The 18,674-nt window shown below is 38.6% G+C and overlaps 1 protein-coding gene across 2 annotated transcripts in view; it reads left to right on the forward strand.

Moving 5' to 3' along the window:
- FAF1 (Fas associated factor 1) overlaps window positions 1-18,674 on the forward strand; it is a 170,652-nt gene that overhangs the window by 136,224 nt on the left and 15,754 nt on the right. For both annotated transcript variants that reach the window (XM_080622796.1, XM_080622797.1), the window contains exons 14-18: window positions 688-824; window positions 3,342-3,430; window positions 14,232-14,312; window positions 14,665-14,742; window positions 17,525-17,740. In XM_080622796.1, coding sequence (XP_080478922.1) covers window positions 688-824; window positions 3,342-3,430; window positions 14,232-14,312; window positions 14,665-14,742; window positions 17,525-17,740 — 601 coding nt within the window. The remainder of the gene's footprint in view (window positions 1-687; window positions 825-3,341; window positions 3,431-14,231; window positions 14,313-14,664; window positions 14,743-17,524; window positions 17,741-18,674) is intronic.

The raw sequence follows: 18,674 nt of genomic DNA on the forward strand, positions 1-18,674 counted from the left end.
CCTTTTCTCTTGAAAGAAATGCTAATTTCAAACAGTCCTCTAATGGAAGAGAAAAGCTTTATCAGTTTTTTCATTTATTCAAGATCGTGTTAAGAATACTAATGCTAGACTTCTGTATGCTAATATCCAACAGCTTTTTTTGGTCAAAAGCTTAGAATTATTGTTTTTTAGACCACACTGCTAAGTATGTCACTGGCAGGGCACTAGTACAAAAGAAAATACAGTTCTGAAGTACCACATTTTAATTCTATGACTGATAAAAACAATTTCTTGCTCTTTTGTTATTTTGCTTTCATATGAAATGATACTATCTTTATACTTTGCCATGTTTACTAGATTATGGCTCTACTTAGTTTCTCTGTAGAAGTTTTAACGATTGGTTAAGCATGATTTTATAGGAGGAGTTAGTTTTGAATTCTAGGCTGCAGAACAGTTTCACAGGAAATGGAATTCTCCATCAGATAAAATCACTATCTCAACTGGTTATTAACTGTTTTCATTTAGACAACCCAGGTCTATCGTATTTGTAAATATTCTCACAATCATAAGAAGGGATAAGGAGCTCTAGAACTGAATGCGGAAGCCTAGATGTTGAACAGTGAGGTAACAGTTAAACTGTTGAATTTTGCATAATTATTTATTTAAACACTCTTCACCCTCTACAATGTTAACCTCCCCCCCCCATAGGTTTCTGACGATGTGCACTAGACACTTCGGGAGTGTTGTAGCCCAAACAATTCGGACTCAGAAGACAGACCAGTTTCCACTTTTCCTTATTATTATGGGGAAACGATCATCTAATGAAGTATTGAATGTAATACAAGGTACAGTTCTTTATACTTATTATTAAAAGTATTTATGTGAGTACTGAAACTGAAGATCTTTGATAACCTTTTCTTACTTAAGATGTTCAGAATATGAATTTGTTGCACAAAACAAACTTTCAGTTGCCATGACATAAATAGCTACTATTCATAAATGCATTCATTAACAGGGTATTAGAGACTGAAGTTGCCATGACTGTAGAAGAATCATAGTTTGGTTTTCATCTTTTTAAATTAGAAGCCAAATTTCCTAAATGAGGAACTATATTTAGTGTTCCAAATTTATATCCAGATACATCCCTGATATCCAAAAGATTTTGGCTGCACTTTTTATGTAGTGCCAGAATGCATTTAGTTCTTTGCATGTAATTCCTTGTTGATATGTGGACTCCTGCATGTAGTGGGCTAATATTTGAACATGAGTTGCTTTTTTTCTACACTGCAGACCTGCCTGCAGTGTGGAGACCACAGATCAAATCAGAATTTAAGTTACTAATATTATCTCACATGAATGAATCTTTCTGGCTTAGATGAGCAGTTCTTTCTGGCATAACCATTCCTCTGATTTCTTTGTGACAGCAAGATGACTTAGAAGTGGAGTGGTGCCCTTTGACTGCTGTTCTCAGTAACTCTTCAAATTAGAATACATCAAAGAATGGCTGCTTCTTATTTCTTCTGCTTTCTCCACAAGTTTGCCTTCATGACACTGTGTCCGCATTTATTTATTGCTTATATCTAGCAACCTTTATTCTAATCTCCTTATATTCCTGAGGAAATTCGGCCTCAGGAAATACTGCCTTTTGCACAGAGCATCACTGTTTCTTTCTGCATGTGGAATTAATAATTTTTCTTGAGGAATCTGCAGTGCTCCTTTCTATGCATAAAATTGCTAATTTTGCATGGATTTTGTCTCCTTAGTGGGACAAAATCTGTGCATTAATTCATGGTACTTCTGTCACTTATAAAACTTATTTCATACAAACAATCTTATATATAGATTGTCTTGTTTTTATAACTGCAGCATAGTTCGGCACCTGTGTTATCCCACTGAAGCCAGTGGTACTTACTGGCTTAAGTTATTTAACTGTTTTAGCAACTTGGTGATTTAAAATCATAATACAGTGCAGCTTTATATTATAAAATAATCCAAATTATTTCATTGCAGTCATTAAGTTTTAATGATTCATCAGCCTTTCTGCAATCTTTTGAACTAAAGTGATCATCTATTGCAGCCGTACTTAAATCTATCCTTTAACAAAAATCAAAGTGTGCTTGTTGTTTTCCCATGAATTGGCATATCTTTTAACAATATGCCCTCAGATGAATGGTTGTCTCTGAAGTCATGCATGTTGTAGCGTGCGGGATAACATTTTCTGCTAAGGTAGCAAATGCTAGAAGTGGGAACAATGAGGCCTTTCAGGGCTGGGTGAGAAGGCATGTTTACAGAAGAGATACAGCGATACAGAAACTTAAGTCCCAGTGATGTTTATTGAAATGCAGACTAGGTTTGCTTTCCATTTTTACTTTTTTCCTGCGGTTGGAAACTGTGGGGACAGTTTTGGTTTTCTTTAGTGGTACTGTGGCTTTTGGTTAGTTTATTCCTTTTAAAATATTGACCAGCATCACCAATATAAATCTAGCTCTTGCTGGTATTGTCCTGCTAAGGTCCGAAGAGTGTTTAGGCTGGCAGATGTTGAGTTTATACTTTTTGACCATTTCTCAAGGTCTTTTAACTACTGTGACAAATGGCTCTAATGGGTAGTCTAGTTTTCAGTTCAGGAAGAGAAACCAAAGGCTGAATGCATCTTGGTAGGAAATTAATCTTTCAGTCTTACTGAAGACTGGAGACACGCTGGTAGAAAAAATGTGAGGCGATATCTGTTTTCCTATGCATGTGCTGTATTTCTGGATATGTATACACAGATACTTACTTTTCTGCTAGTATTAGCTTTGCAAGAAGTAAATACACTGAAAAGAATATATTATAATATTTGAAATTTTACTGCTAGTTATACCTGAATAAAAATGCGTGGGCACAAATCCAGTCAATCCCTGTATCCTGGTTTGTTTTCTTTAAACCAATCCACTTGAATGCTGCTGCCAACATCCTACCTTTTCTTACCTGGCTAAGCAATTGCTTCAGCCTCCTTGATCATTCTAAAACTGAAAAATCAACTCCATGTCATGGAACCCCAGATACATTACTTTCCTTCAATGTTAGGGATTAAAAGCAAAACTGAAGTTATTCCATGCAAGCACAAAAGCAGTTGCTCAGATTTGAACCACCTAAAAATTTAGCCTGTGATCAACATTATCAATGTTTGTTTGTAAAAACTGTTTTGAGTTTTCAATAAAAAGGCAAACTAAAAGCATTCTGCTAAGACATTTGCATTTTCTACTCTGTCTTTTTTTTTTCTTTTTAATCTGGCTGTTTTTTATGGATTAATTCTAAACTGACTCCTTTTTTGTTTAATAACTTTAATGGTATGAAGTTCAGCTATCTTTCCTTGTTGCTAGGTAACACAACAGTGGATGAGCTAATGATGAGGCTGATTGCTGCAATGGAGATCTTCAGTGCCCAGCAGCAGGAAGACATAAAGGATGAGGTGAGCATTGAAAGTTACTGCAGATACCTACTGGCTTCCAAGAATCACTGGGGGTGCAGAATTAACCAGATGTTTCTTTAGCCAGTGAATTTGGGTATTATATGTTTTAGTGTCTCTTCCATCATCAGAAATTAACCATGTCAAGTCTCCTTTGTGTATTCATTTAGAGGACCTCAAAAATACCCTCCTTGTTGGTCTTGTCATTTTTAGTTTTTTTCCTTTTTCTGAATATTAGTCATGAGTTTACATTTACAGTGGTATTACAGAGCTTAATACGCTCATAGAAGGAAACAACAATCAGATTTTTTTCCCCAGTGACCAGCTCCAAGTCATAGGTAGAAACAAAACCAGATTGAAAGGATGCTGGGGAGGGACTCTTCATCAGGGACTGTAGTGACAGGACAAGGGGTAATGGGTTCAAACTTAAACAGGGGAAGTTTCGATTGGATCTAAGGAAGAAATTCTTTACTGAGAGAGTGGTGAGGCACTGGAATGGGTTGCCCAGGGAGGTTGTGAATGCTCCATCCTTGGCGGTGTTCAAGGCCAGGTTGGATGAGGCCTTGGGTGACATGGTTTAGTGTGGGGTGTCCCTGCCCATGGCAGGGGGGTTGGAACTAGATGATCTTAAGGTCCTTTCCAACCCTAACTATTCTATGATTCTATGATTCTATGATATATCCTAAGTGTATACGTGTAGAAGGGGATTGAAAAGCAACCTTCACCAACACTGTGCCAGTACTGAATCACCGTTCAGAACAATCCAGAATGGGTACATGATGACAAGACTGTTCAAAACCAGTGTTTCAATTACACAGGAGCAGACACAGTGAGGTATACAGTTGAAAGATGTTTATCTGTTACTTTATAAATTGCGAGTGACATTTTGAAGTAATGAAGTACTTAGGAATTTAAAATAATAGATGTGTTGCCATTCAAGATTTTTCTTATCCTGTTATGTAGACATTGATTGACAATAATTCATTAAACACGTTCTTCACATTTAAACCTTGTATCTCATTAGTATGAGATTTACTGATTATAGTTATAATAATATGAAGGCAGGGTATATGCACTATAGTTCATTTTCTCTTCTTTATTTATGCTACCTGTAATTCATTGGTAAAGAAATTGATTTCAATTTTGTTAGTACTGAACACAAATTTTATTATGAGGATTACAACAAAAATCCAAGGCACAATATAATTGAATTTTTTATTGCATTTTAACAGGAATATGTTAGTTATGGAGGGTGGTTTAATGCTTTAGCAAGAAGGTAAAATTTCCATCACAGATTATTTCCAGGAAAGGTTCGGAAGTGAAAACTAGAAAAGCTCATAGAAAGGAAGAAAACAGAAGAAAAGCAAAGCATGTAAAGGCAGGGAGATAAGAGCAAATGAGGGGAAGGAGAAGGAACTAGAAGCAGAAGTGATAGGATTGGAACAAAGGGAGGAACAGGAGACCAGAACAGTTGTCCAGAGCAGAGGACATCAGTAGTTAGGAGACAAGAAGGTGGGAACAGGTGAGATAGTGGAAGAACATGTCTAAGAGGATAAAACCAAGTGAGTTTGCAACTGAGGAACGTCTGGGTGGAAAGGAAACAAAGCTTAAAGAAAGAGAAGACTCAGTAGCCTTGAGGCCATGATTGCAGAACCAGGAACTGCCTTCTGCATCCTGAGCTGCTGTCAGTCCTTTGTGGGTTGGCCAAGAGCAGTGACAGTCCAGTAACAGGTGTCCCCAGAGTGGTGATATGGATATCTCCTGACTTCTTACTCCAAGTGTTCTACCTGTGTAGGGAGAATGGAAAACTAATTTTTATACATTCCTCTAAAATCTACCTTTGTCCAAGTCTTCTGAAGTCTTTGCTCACATTCCCTTTTGGTTTTCTGTCACTGAGAGCACCAGTGACATTTCGTCTCCAAAAGGAGTGTTTTCTAACACATTTTGACATTCAGAAAACTATTGGAAAATTTCATAAACTTTGAGGGCAGATTTCCAGACACGATGGGTTCTCTACACAAATAGGATATTTACTTACACCTTGACTCCATTTGTAACAAGCACACCAAAAAGGTGATCTGAGATACTTTTGCCATTGAAGCAGGAAGTTTAAAACCAAAAAATCACCTTGCTTTATGAAGTTACTATTCAAAAAAGGGAGTATTTGACAAGCAGTCTGTATTCAATAGAGGGCTTCAGCCTGTAAGAAAAACATTGTCTTTTTGTGGTTTGCTGCATAATATGTAGCTTTCTTGCAAGGCTTGTACTTGACAACTTCAAGTGTTCGAACATCAACACCTTTTCTTTTTTAGGATCTTATTGCAGTCGGTGCAGTTATTTTCCCCAAATATTACAATAGCAAGCAGGATGCAGAGTCCGGTTTCTGTTACTGTTTTCTTAATAGCTACAGTAAGTCATCATAAAACCACAAGAAGATAAGCAGAAAATTCTTTTGTGTTTTCAAAAGAGAAGTCATCTATATAGCTTTGTTGTAAACAGAAGTGTGTGTGAGAGAGAAATAGAGCTGGAAACACTTGTAAATAACAGCATGAAATCATTAATGAGTCAGTTTATGCAGCTGAACTTCTCCACTGTGGATTTTTAACTTGCATGCACATGAAAGCTTCCAACACAGCTACTGCATAATTCTGTTTAGCACATGTTTTGCAGTGCCCTCTGATGGTTATTTCTGTATAGGATGACTATTACCATTGGCAGCTAATGGTACAGGTGCTTACCATGACGTTGGCTGTAATGTTCAAGCATCGCTTTACAGTCAGTGCCTTGTCACTGATCATTGACTGAGGCGTAGGCAAGGTGCTCAGAACAGCATCATCAACATATCTCACCTGAGTGGAGTGAGTCACTTCATCAGCTGATGGTAATAGTGAGTTTGGCTAAATCCTGTGCTTTGTATCCATGTAGGAGTAAAATACACTGGTGTAGTCTCATAAAATTTTAATCACGTAAATTTGGGGCATATTTCTATATGACGTCAAGTGCTAAATTGCCATCATTTAACTAGAACTTGGATTTAAGTTTTAGGTGTGTATGTTGTGTTCAATATAATCTCAAAAGAAATACCTTAAAAACATTGAGATGCATATATGTACTCATACTAATCCAACATACACGCTTTGAGGTACAGTGGTATGCAATTTTGGCACTTATTTTCTCTCCCAAGCTTTCTTAAATTGAGATCAGTCTGCCATCCTATTCTTTTCCCTGCCCTCCAAGGTTTCTGGGTTGATCACAATCATTGGGCCTGTTGCTTGCTGCCTGTCAGCTGTGTTACCCCCCAGGTCCTTCTTCTCAGGGCTGCTCTCAACCCATTCTCTGCCCAGCCTGTATCTGTGCTTGGGATTGCCCAGACTCAAGTGCAGGACCTTGCACTTGGCCTTGTTGGATTTCATGAGGCTTGCACGGGCCCACCTCTCCAGCCTGTTAAAGTCCCTCTGGATGGCATCCCTTCCCTCCAGCATGTTGACTGCATCACGTATCTCGGTGCCATCAGCAAGCTAGCTGAGGGTACACTCAGTCCTGCTGTCCATGTCACCAACAAAGTGCTGGTCCCAATACTGACCCCTGAGGAATGCCACTCATCACTGGTCTCCTCTTGGATATTGAACCATTGACCACAACTCTTTGGGCTTTACCTTTTCTAACCTGGCTGGAGTGACAAGAGTTCTTTCGTGCTGTTCTTCAGGGGCTCTCCTGCTGACCTGCAGTCCCTCTCTGACATCAAACTGGTAGGAGTGGGATGAATTGAGGTTCTCTTTTATTAGCAACTTCACTTTAAAGCCCTCTTCACCAGCTTGGCAAGCCTGTGATCAATGATGATCTTCCCCTTCTCTGACAGATGGACCCCATCAACCTTCAGTAGAGCAGGTTTCTTGAAGCAGGTCTCACGGTCTGAGTAGCCAGATTGCTGTGGTGACAAGCCACAAATAGTGAAATATGATCAGCAACATGTGACATTGTGCTCATGTGGCACTTATGAAAAGTGGCCACTAGATAACTAAATGGTGGGTTTGGTGGCATCCACAGCAGTAAGGCCAGTTGGCCAGGATACAATTCCACCTTAGTCAGTGCAGTCAGGTGTAGGGTCTAAAGTCCAACCTCAGGCTCTGTATGTAGAATTACTCTGAGGCTACACTAATGATTTCATACATCTGATGGACATATTTTCCTAACCATGTTTGCTCACATGGGTCATTGGGCCAGAGGAGCCCACACGACAAATGTTGATTCCCCAACTACTGTTTAAACTGTGGGAATTGGGGATTTTTGCAAAAAGGAAATGAATGCCATTACAGAGTTTCTACTGTAAGCAAAAGAGGGTATCTCGGAGCAGGGGCAGCCAGCCTCAGCCACTGTTGATCTAAGTGTGAAGTGAGATTTTTCGGGGATTGGCTTTGAAAAGAGCATGTATTATCAGTTCCTCTTAAGTGTCAGTGCCTGGTGCTGGACTTAAGAAAACAAATAATAATTGTAAAATACAGTACGCCCTGGAATGTCCATTTTTAAACACCCTGTCAGCTTGCTTACTGTAATTGGGTAGTTAAATAATCATCTCAGCGTGGCGTGATGGGCCCATATAGACCCGCGTTAGTTCCTTTGTGAGATTAATGCGACGGGATATGTGATTAAATCCTGGCATTGCAGCACAACACACCTGTTCTGGGCTGATCCTGAACATTTTTTCTCCATTGCCTGAGGAGGAGGCTTCTCAAAGGATTACAGTAACACTTTTTGACAAGCTTATACAGGGTGGAGTTTCCATGTAATGACAGGGCTCTTTTGATGGTGTCTCAGTAATGCATTCTTTTTATTTTTGCTGTCAACATGTATTACTGTAGAAGCATTGACTGTTACACAGCCCGTCCAACTTGTCCACATTTCAGTAACAGTAGGTCTCTCGTCATGTTTATTTTTGTTCTTACGCAACACTAGCACTCCTGCTCTCGGATCAGGCTTCAAGGTGGAATCGTTAATACCCATAGTTGCTTCAAAAGCCTTCTTATTTTTACAGATACCCATTAAAACCTTCAATTCTCTTTAAGCTATGTCTGCTGACACACTGTTCTTTAGCATGGAAGAGAGAGACTTAATTTTTAAACTGGAAAAACTGTTGTAAGCAGACTCTGACTGAAGATAACCTATACAGAAATGTAGACCTGCAGAGTCACCGTCATTGCTCTCTAATCTTAGGTAATATCTCTTCTTCCCCGGTCCTGCTGCAGCATGAGGAAAATGTAGGTCCTTCCTGACCAGTATCTGGATGGGGGGTTAAAAAATGCGTAAAAGAAAACCAAAACTCTAAAATGGCAACATGAATTCACCTTCTTCACCTGCTCTTTGTAAAAGTATGCTTGTGTGTCCATCCCAGCACTCTCTTGTGGTAGATGGGGCTTTACTGACCAAGTGTTATTTTTATAACTTTGCATATGAAAGCCTGTTATCACCATGTCTTCCTCCCTTTCTGCCTTGCTGCTGTCAAATGTAAGGGATTTCCTTAGGGGTATTTTTTATGTTATAATTAAACAGTTTTAGCTTCCAACACAGATGAGGCCCTCTGTGACATGGTTTAGTGGTGGACTTGGCAGTCCTGGGGTAACAGTTGGACTTGATCTTAAAGGTCTTTTCCAGCCTACTTGATTCTATGCTATATCTCACAGCTGCAGAGGAAGTTGAAGAGGATAACTGATGGTCTGCTCATCTTTTCCTTCTTCAAATAGGTTGGTTTTTTCTGCTCCTTAACCTGCAGTTGTGTTCTCCAGTTAGAGGATGGCCTAAGCACTTCCATCAGCTGTGCAGGAGACCCCTGCAATTTCTGCTTAGGCACTGAAGCTCACATTAAAATCAGTAGAAATTAAGCATCTGAATACCTTTGATAATCTGTGTTCCATCTAACACTGTCATGTGTATCATGGTGTATAGTGTTTGCACAACAGGAGGTTATGAGAATAAATACATGAAATCCATTAAATCCCAAAGCACAAAAGCATTCTGGTGATGACAGCCATCCAGCGAAGAACGTGATTTAACCCCTCAAAAATCCAATTAGCACGTTTGCTAATTATTACTAGTTATAACTAATTAAACTACAGTAATCAAAATTTATTTGATTAAATTTTCCAATTTTGAATTTGTAATATGATAGCACCCCAAACGATCAGTTTCCCATTGAGCATTTCACTGCGCTGACACACCGGCAGGGACGATTGCCGCCTTCAAGAGCTTATGGCATAGTTTGAACTATGATAAAATGCAAGGCAACAACAGATTTAAAAAAAAGATAAAATTAAAACATCTTTCGTTCATGTGGCTTTTGGGGTATGCATGTTGATGGCTCCAATCACTGAATATTCACTTAGTTTCTTTTAGAAACAGCAGCTTTCCCTGTGATATAGCCCAGAGTTATAACAGGACTGGCTGGGTTTTTCCCATGGAAAGTCACTGCAGAACTTCAAAGAAAGTTTTGGGGTTGTTGGGTTTTTTTTGTCACTTGATGTAATTCCCAAAACCTAGTATCTGGGCCTGGGCCTTCATCCTTAGATATAGACAGGCAGGATCTTCTGGTGGTTCTGCGTTGTTTTTCCTCCCCACTTGTGGTTCTGCCACAGCAGAAACATTCATTTGCTTCATCTTCATTGTTCTCGTCTGCCTAACGCGTTCTGTGTACACTTTTTTCCCTCCATGTATTCCCCATCATGTATGTTTAAGTTATACAATGTGCAAGTCTGTCATCTTAGTGAGTCAAATTAATGCCTTTCTTGCACTGGTTTGTTTGGCCAAAGGGGTGTTTCTCTTTAATGCTCCCATGAACAGCCTCAAGCACTCACAGATTTTAGTTTCAGGAGTGGCTCAGTGGAATGACCTGTTGTTCAGATAAGCATTAGGCATTTGTAAATACACTCCGGGTTTTTTTCTTTCTTGTAACAGCCATTTACTCAGTGATGCTCTGAGAAATGTCTTCTGCTCATGGTTATCTTCTCAAGTTCTGTCTAGTCTGGTTTTGCTTCATAGTAAAACAGATCCCAAAGGGCAATGGGGAATAAAATATAACATGTCTCCCTGAGACAAATCAGGTATAAAACTGATTCCTGGCGTTACATCATTAAATCCTACCTTCAGAAACAACAACAATATATAAAAAATAGCCCATGAAGGCCAATGCTGACTTTTCCAGCAAAACATCCCCTCCAAAAAGCCAAGTGTATGGTGTATTTGGTTTTTTTCTCTGTGGAACCTGCAGGAAAAGGGAGCTTTGCTGTCCTAAATTCAGTAAGGAATCCCTCTTTTGCGTCATCTTGCATCTGAAAACACCTGCTATTAGGTGTTTCAGGGGTAACTTTAACTAATGGTTTAGGCAATAATTATTGGAGATAGCTGTTCTAAATTTCTTCCTAACCTTCTCTGTTAGCTTTTCTTAGTCTTGTAGCTCTGAATATTACTCAAGGTTTTATCTGGTCCATTGTAATTATCTCGTGAATATAAATGTTTTCTACTTTTGTTGTGACTTTGCATCTGCAGTATGCAGGAAAGCAAAGTAAATTCAAAGCTGAAGAATATATTCTGTGAATAAATGTGGTTATTTTTAACTATAAACTTTCTGTTGAATCAGTGTGTCCTCCTGATTGTTGTATCGTCAAAATGGGAAAACAGAGATCAGTGACTTTTTCCCTTTAAGGAGCAAAGGAGAGTTACCTCCTCATCTCCTGCCCAAGCCCTATGGGAGGTGGATGGTTTATATTCACACCCACCTTCAGTCCCTGCTGTGTAACCCCCATTTCTAATGAAGACTTTTAAGGTGACCTGGGATAAGTCATTGTCTGCTTACACCTTGGTTGCTTGAAGAAGGAAGATGGCAAATTTGCCTTTGTTGCTAAAGTATTGTGGAGGTGCATTTAGTGATGGTCAGTAGATGCTGCAGTTTATGTAGGGTTCAACAGGAATGATTTCAGCTACCTCCAATTTTGTGGATGGGTAACACGACATTTTTGAAAGTAATTATTAGTGGTGTGGCAGTTTTATTTTTCTTCATGTGTTTTTTGTTAGTGCATTGAAAGATTCTGTGCAGAATATTTTCTTCTACTCTTCCTGTCACTATTACGAATTTTCTTATGTTACTTTCTGGTGAACTCGAGTCATCTTCATACTTTGTATGGTTTCTCTAGAGGAAGAGATGACAAAAATAACAAACTGCATTCCAAAAAGGAGAACTGCTTTTATCTAATGTTTAAAATTTGTCCAAGCTGTAAATGAACCAGACAATGTTACATAGAGGTGGTTCCTGTCGAGTGTGACCAGTATTAACAAAATACAGAAGTAGGTTCAAAGAGACATTTCATAAGATTACATCTGCTTCTTACCTAAAGAAATCTGGATTCCAGATTTGGTTTTAAAGTCAGTTTCAGTAAATGTTTCAATGCATTGTAGAGCTCGGTGGCACAGTCATTTACGTTTAGATGTGGCTTATATATTTCCATGAGGACCAGTCATGCGTCGTAATTCCTTGCATTCCTGACGTCTTTTTCATAATCCACTTTTAGAATGATGATAACTGTGATGAATAGGGAGGAAATAATGTTTTCTTTTTTTAAAATGCTTGGAATTCATGTTTTGATTCTAGTTGGAGAATCGATAGCGTCAGTGTTTTTTGCAGTCATCATCTAGATTATATCATTTAAATCTATTTCAGAAATTCTTTAGTGAAGCTCTCTGTAGGTAAATGGATCCTGTGCTCATCATGGATAACTTCTAATAACTTCTAAACAGTAAAATGTAAAATAAAAGCCAATGTTCAATTTCTTACAACTCTGATTAATGTATATATACACTGAGTCAGTTTTAACAATTTTTATAACTTTTTAATTTTTACTTTTTGATTGTTGATTTGAGGTTCTTTTTTGTCAACTAAATTATGTGTTATGATGAAGGAAACAGCCTGTAGTTGGAGTAGTTGCATCTGATGTTTGAGTTTTCTTTTGGGCATTAACTGGACTTGTGTGACCTTTGAAATTCAGTGTATGAAATTAGGTGTGATATATGAAGATGCAAAAATTAAATAGGTTCTCTTTGAAATAATTCTTAATGTTTTTTACATCCTCTCACAGATTACCTGAAGTCATTTTCCTTTAGAAAGCTGATTTGGGAAGATAGTTTTGGTTCTCAGCATTCTAAGATAAATTTATGGTATGCTTGTGGAAAGTCCCAGTATAGATAGTACAAAACTTTTTTCTTTACCTGTTACATTCCATCTATGAGAAGAGTTGGGAAAACCTTTGTGAATTCAAGAGGCTTTCCTCATACTTTTGATAGCGTAAAAATTGGAGCTGTTTATTATTAAAAACCCCCTTCTCAGAAATGGAATATTACTGTAGGGTAGTTTCAGCTATAAGGTTTGAGTTAATTGTTGAAGATATTCCATGAGCATAGCACATAAAGCTTATCAAGGTCTAGAGAAGCCAAGAAGGGGAATGAGTTACTCGGTGGTTATTGTCCTTTTTACATTATGATTCCTTTATGTGGAATAAACCTTGCAAATGAATGGTGAAATTAATATAATTCTTTAAGAAGTAGTAGGTAATAGACTTTAATTTCTATGAAATCCAGGGTATAGATTACCCCAGTGCAAGTGCTGTGTTACTGGTGAACGGTTACTGGTACTACAGGTGAATGTGCTGAGCTCACCAGCAATCTCACAGCTACTAAATCTTATTGATTTTTTACAGGGACCAGTGCAGCCTCTGCAGGACTCTGGGAGGATTATAAGATGTAAGAGGAGTAAGCATAGGGCAGCAGCCGCTGTCTCTGGCTCCAGAGATGGAGTATGAAGCTATTGATTGTATACTTTGCTTTATCAGACATCACCCCAGTGCAGTTATTCCAGCTTTCAGGGTTATCCACTTCTTGATCCTCCACTGTGTGGATGACACCTCACTTTGTAATTCATGTAGTTTTAGTAAACCTTTATTTCTTTGTGCTGCGATCATTAAGATGATACTTTGCTAAGTTTGCTGGCTTGAAGTTGGCACACTGACCTCATGTTTCTTGTCTGCCTGCATCTGTCCATTTGAGATGCTTCAGAGCAGGACTTGCTGCTTTCCCATTATTGTGTAATATTCAGCACTTTGAATTGAAGCCTCTGGATGATGTTTGACAGTCACAACCCTGGATGGGTCCTCCTGAGGGCTTTTTTACCAGGACCTGAAAGCAGGTCTTCTCTCACAGGACAAGCTGTTACTCGCTGTTAGTCTGAGTGGAGAGCAAATTAAAATCCAGCCTCATCCTCTAATCCACAGTCTGTCCTTCCCTATTACAAGACCATCCAAATTGTCAGCTGCAGGAGTGAAACCCTCCCCAGGACCAGCCCACACATACCCCTCCAGTGGCATGGCTGGGGGCTGCAACAGCCACAGCCCTGATAAAGATGGCAGAGCAAAGAGTCTTGGTACCAGGTCCGGTCCTCAAGATAGGGCTTGGACACACTGATCTGTTACATGACAATTGAAATATAACTTTAGGTAAATCATAGAATAGTTAGAGTTGGAAAGGACCTTGAGATCATCTAGTTCCAACCCCCCTGCCATGGGCAGGGACACCCCACACTAAACCATGTCACCCAAGGCCTCATCCAAATCATCATTTTTAAAGCAGTGCCACCGCTGAAGTCATTTCTCCTAGCAGCAGTCAAGTAATTTGAAGTTCCTGGGATTAAAAAGTGCTGCTGAACATAAATATGTATCATATTGGTCTACTGTTTGCTGATATTTTTTTGTTTTCTTTTTTTTAACTTTAGGATGAACGTGAAGCCAGAGAAAATGTGAAAAGAGAGCAGGATGAAGCATACCGCATATCACTGGAGGCTGACAGAGCAAAGGTGGGTGAAGGGTGAATGTCAGAATGGGAATCTCTCCACAGCTGATGAAGTATCTCTGGTGCAGAGAACTGTTCTGCTCTTGAGATGATATGGTTGCTGTAGGAGCCATTATTGCCCTTAGTGGTTATAAAATGGCACTGGATACAGTCACTAGGAGTAGACTTGACTACATCATCCCACTAAAGCAGTCCTGGCCACACAAAAATAGAAGTCGGGAAAGGAATGACTTATCTCTGATAATCAATTTCTACAGAAAGGTTGAGTTTCTTTGCTTTTATTTGGCTAATGCTCATCATTAAACACAGCTGTGGAAGGTGAGGTAATACATGTCTGATTGCTGTTTGTTTCTTAGAGGGAAGCACAAGAGAGAGAAATGGCAGAGCAGTTTCGCTTGGAACAAATTCGGAAAGAACAGGAGGAAGAACGTGAGGTAGGATGTTTTACCTTCTCTGGCAACTTTTTGGGTTCATGAACCTTATGGACATTGCGACTTTCATTCAAAGTATAACTTTTATGTGAATTTTAAAATTAATTAACTTTTAAAAGTTAATTTCTTACCATATATATATAAAACATAGTGCAGCCAAATCATTTCATCCACTGTTAATAGCTTTTTCGTTCCATCATCTGGGTCACAGTTACATCATCTGGGTCTGAACTAGAGCCAGATATTAGATAGGCCTGCTCATAGGAGATCCAGGAAACGAGCTCTGTAACTGGTGGAATCTTTGGGAACTTCTAACTTTGTTTCTGAAGGCACTCCTTTAAACATACAATACCATGGAGCCTTTCGTTTCTTCCAGGAAGTGCTAAATTCAGTCCAACAGCAATATTCACTGATTTGAGAAAGGTGCTGTCCACTTCTCCTTTCTAATCCTGCAGTATCTGATGACGTATTTAGCTCCTGTTGTTAGCATAAGCCAAGAATGGAAGCTGAAACACTACTGAAGGAGCAATGCATAAAACTAAACTGTGAGAATTGTGTCAGGGATAATTGTAAGATGGAATTCTGTGATGTTAATAGCAATCAAACATAAATCAGTCGCAGTAGCACGGAGCAGTAACAAACTCTTGAGCAATCAGCTCATAGTCAGATTTAAATAAAATGGTTTGAGTTTGGTTTTTTTAAGTAATTTTGCATGCATAGAAAACAATAATTGCTTCTGCTTTATTATATCTGCTCCTGAACCTTTCCTGATACATTGGCCTTTTGGAAATGGTTTTCTTACACAAAGGTTGCAAAACTAGTCTATGTTATCAAAATATACCTGGGCTTCCCTGTTTAACTGTAGAGTGCAGCAATGAAAATAATAGGATCTGTTTGCTTAGTAGAACAAAAGGGATTTTAACAATAATGTTTACTAACACTCCCCATTTTCAAGTATACAGATTACTTATACTGAATTGTTCTGCAACAGTGTTTACTTACAGAAGTGGCTTTGTGTTCAGTTCTTATATTTAAAATCTGACTATTGAGCTGAACATCTTTTTATCAACAAACTGAAATTGCTTGTTCAGGTCCAAGAGTTTTTAATGTGATCCATCACGTCATTGTTTTCTGAGTTGGTTTGCTGGTACAGGATATCCATTGTAAATTGCCATTTTATGTTGAAGCCTTGGAGACTAGTTACTTTAGGGAGCGACGCACTCTTTGCACAAAGAAAAGAGCTCTAATGAGCTACTGTTGTTTATTTTTCTATAATATAATTGATTGGGTTCAGTAAATAATGTAGCATCTGTTGTTATACTTTGTGGGGAAATGTCAAAACAGAAAAGATAGTAAGCAGGTGGTTGAGAATGGAGAGAGAGAAAATTAAAATAGAATCTATTTAAAACATAATCTCATAGTAGATGAGCAAAAATGAACTCAAGTTCTATGTATAAATATTTATACTGAGATATAATCTGCTCAGAGGTTTGTGTGTAAGAAGCAGACAATTTAAAAGCCTTCATAAGCCTTGCTTCTGCCCTGTTCTTTCTCTTTAATGTGATCATCCTCCATCAGTTTGTTACTGAGTGACCTTGGGGAGGTTTTCAAAAGCGCAAATAGCAACTGTGTATCTTGAAAGTTCCTAGAAAATCTGAGTAAATCCCTACCTGACTGCCTCTTCAGGTTGGAAAATTGTCTTTTAAGTGTATTTTGGGGCAGGCAGTATGATCATGCTGTTTATTCCATTCATTGACATTCTCATTAACTGCTGCCTTAAGTGAGGTGATAGTGTAACAAAACTGCTTTCTAAGTATGATCTGATTTTTAACAGATGACGGTGCCTGTCCATGAGTACCAACAGTGTTCAGTACCCTCCAAAATCAAGCCCACCTTGTTCAGCAATCAAATACTAGGCATCACTTAAAAACCAAAATAATCTGCTCAAAGTGTTACTGTTGTAGTAGATCCTGGAAGCAGGGGACAGGCTTGGCTCCTGCCCTTAAAATCCTGATGTCAGCAGTATACACAATGTTAGCAGGAAGACAGTCAGACCCATTTTCAGGCATGTAATGTCATTACATTTGGGGCTGATTCCATGCAAATTGTTGCAGGAACTGTGCACGCATGTGCTTGGAACCATCTTCCTGCAAATAATAATAGTTGCTTGCTTTAAATCTTAAAGCTTCCGTCTCTATTCTCCCAGTTTTCTTCTTTGACCATTCCTACTTTTATATGTACACTATGTATCTTAATGTACCTCCATGATATTTTTAATGATGTCTTTTAACAGTGTTTTAGATTATTTATAATAAATCTCCTGCATATTTTTCTTTAAACTCTGAACTGCCACTAAGGGTCTTTGCTGCAAAAAGTCAATTACTGTGTGCAAGAGGAAGGCAATTTGATAAGTGCATTTAAAGAAATACTTTTACTGCCTTTTAATTTGTACCCTTCAAGGAAGCAATTGGCCACTTGACAATTATTCTCTCATTCAAATTTTTTCCAAGGCGTTCTGCCAAATGATTAAATTACTTATCCCCATCGTGCATTAACTGTAGACCTAATAATATGTGTTATAAGGAAGGATTTATTTTAATTAGTTGTCTGGTGGGCTGTTATTAAGGAATGAATAGAAATGATTTTGTCATTGAGCTCTAAAGCACAACTATGGCTCTGGAGCACTGTGGCACATCTTGAAGTTCTAGAAGAAATAAAAAGAAAAGCTTTCTGTCCGTCTATTGATAGCATTGCAAGCTCAATGGTTATTCTTTTTCTTCCTCAGGCTATCAGGCTCTCTCTTGAGCAATCTTTGCCTCCCGAACCGAAAGAAGAGAGCACTGAGTCTGTCAGTAAACTGCGTATTCGGACGCCCAGCGGAGAGTTCTTTGAGCGACGTTTCCTGGCCAGCAGCAAGCTGCAGGTTGTCTTTGATTTTGTAGCTTCCAAGGGATATCCTTGGGAGGAGTACAAGCTGCTGGGCACCTTTCCGAGGAGAGATGTGAGTAAATGTACCTTTCAGGAATAAATGCCACTACTTCTTTCTCCAGTATGTTAGAGGACCAGTATGTTATAGCATAGAAGGTAAAAGATACGAGTAAGCGTGCTGCCAACTACTATCGGATGTTACATACAAAATTGCATTGCGAAATCTGTTTCCAGGAACGTTGTAAAAAATCCTCCATTTCTGAAACAAACAAATTGTGGACCATATTCAATGAAAACTGCCCAAATATGCTGAGCCAGCACTGATAATGTCCTGTTTTGAAGGAAGGCACATTGAAATTAGTACTGTGTTTGCATCTGTTAATAGCTGGTACTTCTGATCTCTTTGGTTTGCCATTTTGATGCAGTTTTATATTATGAACCAGGAAGGCTCAGGATTCAATAGTATGCAGTTATGAGCTAATCAGTAGATTCTAATAGATTACTCATTCACCTCTTAGATAATACCAGTAAATAATCGTCTGCATCTCCTACCTCAAAATTCTAATGATGTACCTGCTGTGACCCATTTTCAAAATCAATACCGCTGGCAAATGCCAATTAAATTTTGTTGATTTATCAACAGGTATTTATGCACTGGTTACTAGGTTTCTTTGAAAATATACCTATGTGTTTTCTGCTCTGTTACAAATTAACTTTAATTTCTTATTTAGCCATTGTTACAGCAAAGGAATCCAACTGTGCAGCAATTACCCAGGGCCTGTATAAAAGACAAAGGTAACAGGCACTATAGAGGTGACAAAACAGAGCTAAGCAAAGATGAGTAAAGCAGCTTTTTGTATTACACAAGTGAGGGCAGCTCTGGATCAGATGTGGTTTTGTTTCCTGGAGGCATCTCCAGGTGACTGTTTAAGCCGTTTTTCATCAGAAGAGCTCAGTAAGTTGGGTTGTTTTGCCATTTGTTTCCCATCACTGCCCCTGGAGGAAGT

This window comes from Psittacula echo (assembly GCF_963264785.1).
Source record: "Psittacula echo genome assembly, chromosome: 7".
NCBI lineage: Eukaryota > Metazoa > Chordata > Aves > Psittaciformes > Psittacidae > Psittacula > Psittacula echo.